This window comes from Salvelinus sp. IW2-2015, linkage group LG20 (assembly GCF_002910315.2).
Source record: "Salvelinus sp. IW2-2015 linkage group LG20, ASM291031v2, whole genome shotgun sequence".
NCBI lineage: Eukaryota > Metazoa > Chordata > Actinopteri > Salmoniformes > Salmonidae > Salvelinus > Salvelinus sp. IW2-2015.
In genome coordinates this window covers 24,390,419-24,396,910 of record NC_036860.1, presented here as the reverse complement: position 1 = coordinate 24,396,910, position 6,492 = coordinate 24,390,419, and the positions used below count along the sequence as shown (strand labels likewise).

General features: G+C 40.2%; 1 protein-coding gene across 1 annotated transcript in view; it reads left to right on the top strand.

Annotated features, from left to right (window-relative positions):
* The first annotated feature begins 3,508 nt into the window (after positions 1 to 3,508).
* The window catches only part of LOC111981309 (serine/threonine-protein kinase 10), a 48,623-nt gene continuing 45,639 nt past the window's right edge, over positions 3,509 to 6,492 (top strand). Inside the window, exon 1 of the mRNA XM_024012526.2 lies at positions 3,509 to 3,918. Coding sequence (XP_023868294.1) covers positions 3,760 to 3,918 — 159 coding nt within the window. The 5' untranslated portion in view covers positions 3,509 to 3,759. The remainder of the gene's footprint in view (positions 3,919 to 6,492) is intronic.

The following is a 6,492-nucleotide window of genomic DNA, read 5'->3' as shown; positions in this document are numbered from 1 at the left end:
TATAAAATAGCCTTGTGAATTATAATGTAAAAACGACATAACTATCACATAATGGTAGAAGACAGCAACAGGCTCCACAAAAATCTGTGCTGTTGATACATGTACTATCATTATTTGCCACCTAGTGGTGCTTGTGAGCTATAGAGTGCACCAAAATATATCCTTGTAACCTTGATCTTATATTGCATTATGCAAATCAATAATTATGAAACAGCTATGTATTTTGTACCTTACTGTAGACTGAGAATCCAATTTTGGGGACCGTTTCGGCAAYAGCCGAGGTTATGCAAAATTCCCCAATAAAACCCCTTTCTGTAGGCCTACATACTTTCCCCCATTGCTATTCCCTTAAACGTGTGAAAACGTATTTGAATAAGAATATATGTCCATGATAAAAACTGTGCTGTACCTGTTTTGTTGTGGCCTGCTAATGACAGCTGTTTTTGCTTTCAATACCTGTCAGCGGCCACATGGAAGGGGTGGCATAGGAAAGTGGTACCCAAACTTTTTTGGTTACTGTACCACCAACTGAATTTTGCTCTGCCCAGTTGACCCCTGAAGTCCTAGTACCCCTAGTTGGGAGCCACTGGCCTAGGCAACTTAAAGTAACTGTCCAGTCATATTCTGTTAATTCATACCAGTGGCAACCCYTCATTCAGGTCTGCCCTACCTGTATTGAGCCCCACATTTTTAACAAAAAATTAAATAAAAAAATGTTTGTGGGGGTTGCCTGTTCTGCATGTTATTTTGGCATTAATATATGTCACATATCATTGAGTTAATAAAGCCTCCATACAAACATGGTCTCTTTTTGCTTTCTTGAGTAAGGCAGCTACAAAATGCTGGTGTTTCAGCCTAGCTCTGTGCTTTCTGTGGTGGTGGTGGGGCAGCCAGTGGAAAATACGGAGCGTAGGGGTAGGTAATGTTCTCTAGTTGCGCTGTGATTGGCTCAGTGTTTTGTCATTCATGGGAACACTATGTCACTGCCAAATCTAAGGGTAGAGCTCAAAAATTCAAGCCCCTTGGGTGCTGTCATAGAGTTACATTAGAAGTGCCCATCCAAGAAGAAGAAGGCTCAAGGTCATTGGCCACAGATAAATTACTTAAAATCCCGTTCTATCTACAGTAGCTTTGATTGGACTGATCATGTCAACATCATACTTTGATAATCTTAGCTAGCAGTCATCATCATGAAAGTCAACAATCTACTGGCAAAACCTATTTAATCCTTGTCATATGAAGAGAAATACTGAAGAGAAATTATAGATAAAACATATCGGTGCTCATCGGCCATTGGACATAAACATTACATAACAAGTTGTAAAATTCAACAATGAGCGGTTTGAAAGGAAACAGTGGCTAACTGCAAGCATTGCAAAGCAATCACTAGCCTGCTATTCAGTGGAGTGGGTGTGGTCCCAATTCTCGGTTCAAGGATCTCTTTTCTAAGCTTAAAATTCTAAATATTCAAAATTTGTCATATTGTCAATCCAGCATGATTTCTGCTGCACTCAAATCAACTGTTAACTCAGGGAAATCTGACTTCAGTGAGTTCAAGACAACTGGGAAAACATGTTTTGAACGGTCATCCAACTCAGAATTGTAAGTCGGGAACTCGGGCCTCTTTCTAGAGCTACGACCTGAAGATCACTGACGTAATCATGATTCAATTTTAATTTTTTTTCTGAGTTTCCAGTTGTCTTGAAAGCACAATATATCCAAAGAATGCCAGACTTTGATGACAAAATTTGCCCACAAAGGACCATCGCGCCACCTTCCTGTTCAAGGTTCAAGTGAGCACAGCACAACAAGGTGAGTCCAAAAATGTATTGTATGCTGCTGCATAAATGATGTAATATGCCAAGGAGATGTGTATACTGTAACTAAGAAAGTAATACTAAGTGTATGTTATGTAGTAAGCTGTTAGTAGGCAATGTGCCTCACTCAAATAATTTGTTCTATATTCCACTCGTAATTTTGCCTACTGTTCTTACTTGGTCGTGCACATGTAGCCTATAACCTGTTTTAGAGAACTTTTATCATTGAATATCGTAAGAGCTTTCATTGTCTGCTTATATGCCCCCTTTATTTATCCTACGGTTCTGACTTGGTGTACAGGGAGAACACTGTAAGAACAGCTCATGTTCTGAATTCTGTTGCTGTACATTTCAAAAGTGCTCAACAAATAGCTATATTGACTACATCCGTACTAGCTCGCTCATTAATGTCTTAATCAAAATTACAGATTGACTCTTATCCGCTTGTCGTCCCCTTATGCCATAGTTTGTACATCTCAATTGTCAGTAGAAACCACATTTATTTAAGCAAGTCAGCCATATCAGCCATGTTTTTAAAGGCAGTAAATGACACTGAATTAACTGTTTCGCTGCCAGACAATGCTCTGCTGATAGCCAGGTGTAGCAGTGGTAAGGTGTTGGGACTGCTGTTGGGACTCTGCTGTTGGGACTCTGCTGTTGGGACTCTGCTGTTGGGACATCTTTATGTAGGCCCTAACAGTTTGTGGGCACCATTTGTCACCGTTATAGTGCAATTCATATATTGTTTAGTGTTGTATAGTGTAGTGGCTTTGCTGGCATTCATCCCTCCAACATGTTTTTTGTTTGCCCCTCCAATATTTACATGTTACAATCGCCACTGACTRATACCCAAATAATGTTGTTGACTCCAGTGGTGGTTGCTGAGGGGAGGATGGTTCATAATAATGGCTGGAACTGAGCTGATGGAATGGCATCAAACACATGGAAACCATGTGTTTGATGTATTTGATACAATTAAAGTGCCACCAACCTCCTGTGTTTGATTTATCCTATACTCATATTTGAGGCCAAAGCATAATTTGGAGATAAAACACTTCAAAAAKCCCATCTATCTCAAACAGACTGTTTCATAAATGCTTTCTATTTCGTCATAGAGAACGATATCATCCTCCTAATGAGCATGAGCTGGCCGATCAGCGGTCTTTTCACGTGAATATTTGTAATGTCCTGCATACAGGACACCATACTGTTGTTGTGGTATGCCCACACCATTCCAAAACATAAGAGCTGCTTTTTAACATAGTCTACTTACTATTTTGGGCAATGAAAACTATTTCACTTTTATTGTAATTAATTATAGGTCATATTTCATAAAAACCTGGAAACACTGGAAAGATATTTTAAAAACGACATGCACATCTAACTGGGAAGTGAAGTTATTTTAACTACATATCTTGCGTAAAGAAGACGGATCTGCGCCCAGAAAACGACACTTCCATGACACTGGGGGAGCGCTGGGGAGCTATAGGCCTGTGCTACGTTCAAATATTAGTATGAACTAGGAAATTCGTAAATTTTCTACTTTTTAACTGCTTAAACGCGGCACTTGTATAACTACAATCTATTAGCAGGTCGGACTTTTCCGAGTTTCCTAGTTCCGATTAGTATTTGAACATGGCAATAAGGTGGGGCTTCTGTCTTTTTACTCAGAAGCAACAAGTTATTCTCCATAACTGGTTACAGTGTTGCAGCAGGTGGTCATTGTGTGCAGTGGACAAGTCATGTGAATGGAAATATTACGTTTTAATATTTTTTTAATGACAACGCGTGATTAAATCTTTTAGAACGTGTTTTTGACGGCTTTATTTTCTTACTTGAAAGGTGTGTGATTATAAATCCAGGAGTGAAACTCAGAATAGTTGCTGTGTGTTGAGAAACGTGGTTTTATGAACCGCTTATATTGCATTTTTCGCGGCGAACCATGGCTTTCGCTAAATTCAGCAAAATACTTCGCCTGTCTAATTTTGACATAAAAAAGAAGGCAAAACAATATGAACACGTTCATCGAGACATCAATCCTAATGACCAATGGGAAATTATTGGAGAGTTGGGTGATGGAGCTTTTGGAAAAGTTTACAAGGTAAGCAATATGGGTTTCAACATACTTTTAGTCATGTGGTGAATGTGGACACCTGCTCGTCAAACATCTCATTCCAAAATCATGGCATTAGTATGGAGTTGGTTTCCCCATTGTTGCTATAACAGCCGCTACCCTTCTGGGAAGGCTTTCCAGTAGTTAGATGTTGGAACATTGCTGCGGGGACTTGCTTCCATTCAGCCACAAGAGCGTGAGAGGTCCGGCACAGATGTTGGGCGATTGGGCCTGGCTCGCTGTCAGTGTTCTAAATCATCAGTCCAGTTCTAACACGCCGATCTCAAACTGTTTCTTTGTGAACCTTGCTTTGTGCACAGTGGCATTGTCATGCCGTCAGCATGCGTGATTCAATCTTTTAGAACGTGTTTTTGATGGCTTATTTTCTTACTTGAAAGGTGTGATTTAATCCATGTATTTTTTTTCCCGAATACTTTTTTATTCTAACAGGAGTGAAACTCAATATTTGATGTGTCTTGAGAAACTTTTAGTGGCCTTTTGTTTCCAGCACAAGTTTCACCTTTGTAATGATCATGCTGTTTATCATCAGTTTCTTCATATGCCACACCTGTCAAGTGGATAGATTATCTTGGCAATAGGAGAATAGGGATGTAAACAAATTTGTGTACAATTTTGAGAAATAATATTTGTGTGTATGGAACATTTATGTGATTTGTTTTTATCTCAGCTCACGAAACCAACACTTTACATGTTTTATATTTGTTCTATGTATGTACAAGTCAAAAGTTTGGACAACTACTCATTCTAGGGTTATTCTTTATTGTTACTATTTTCTACATATTATAATAGTGAAGACATCATGAAATTAAACTACGAAATTACACATGGAATCATGTGGTAAACAAATCAAAATATATTTCATTTGCAATTCTTCAAAGTAACCACCCTTCACCTTCATGACAGCTTTGCACATTCTTGGCATTCTCTCAACCAGCTTCATGAGGTAGTCACCTGGAATGCATTTCAATTAACAGGTGTGCCTTGTTCAAAGTTAATTTGTGACAATGTAGGGGTGGTATACAGAAGATAGCCGTATTTGCTATTTTGATTTGTTTAACACTTTTTTGTTTTGTTACTGCTGTACATGATTTCATAGTTTTGATGTCTTCTATTATTATACAATGTAGAAAATACAATGTAGTAAAAATAAAGGAAAACCCTTGAGTGAGTAGGTGTGTCAACTTTTGACTGGTAGTGTTTATGCATGCATATAGCCAATTGTGACTTTGCAGCTGTCCTATCTAAGGGGAAATCGCTCAGTTCTGCCTCCAGAACAAGACTCATGACAAACGTTAACCTACAAGTGCTGAGGGAAGGGCAGTAGGGAGTTGCTGGATTTGCACTGCTCATTAACCTCTGGAGCCCCATCACTGTATCCGCATAAGCATTTTGACCCTAGTCTAGAACTAACTGCATTGATCATCTTCGAATGAACTTTTGTACCGATTGTGTTCACCAATTTATTGTGAACTTTGAGAGAGATTGCTTTCTTTTGAAGGGCAGCACACTCTGATTTCATGCCCAATACAGACGGCTCAAATCCTGTAGAGCTGTTGTACTAACTGGGCTCCATTTGGACCTCCCCAGGAGACCCCGCTATTACCCTCCACTGTTTGCTTCATCCAAACCCAGCTGTGGTTTGGGTTATGGGTTTATATTTAATCTGTATCTTTTAGTCCTCACATTGCAACATGGCAGAAAAAGTATCTGCTCATGCCCAGTGTAGTACAGTGGGTGCCTTTGACTTAGGGGGCCAGTGGAAGAAGTGAGGCCTGACCAGAGTACAGTGGCCCCACTCATACCTTGTGAACAGGCATGTGAGAACACCATGTGGGATTTCACTGACGACACTGAAAGGAAAAATAACACGGAGCCACCCTAATAGAAATAAATGATGCCTTCAGTTACCCCTACCACCAAAATACACCACCTTTTTTAACTGTGGCTATTGACCTAGCAGTTTTCTGTCCAGAGGATACTTTAAGATCTCTTCATGTCTCATACCCTTTAGGACTCGGAATAGAATTTAGTATACTAGAAGATATCTTTGGAATGTCAACACTTACAATGGAAACAACACTTTTCAATAAAGACGGAAACATGTGACAACACTGTCTCTACAATATTCCCCTTGGATAAATGTGTTTTCCAGTCCCCAGAAGTCTGGCTGTCCTGGAGTGCTTGCAGAGGAGTCAGTGCTCCACACCTGGAGCAGTTGGGGTCAGGAGGAAAGCTATGGGCCGGAGGGGGGATGGAAACATCCTATGTGGCCCTCGGGCTACTGACTAATCAGTCTGTGGGATGGGGTCTCGGGGCTCCGCTCCACAGCCTGTCCAGACTCCGTCCCAAATGGTAACCTATTCCCTTTTATAGTGCACTACTTTGGACCAGAGCCCATCAAAAGTAGTGCACGATATAGGGAATAGGTTACCATTTGGGACATATCAAGGGAGTTCAGGAAGCCACCAGATGACTCCCATAACTACAAGTCAATTATACCAGTATGGAGGACACTTCTGTTCACTGCTCCAGAGCCGGCAA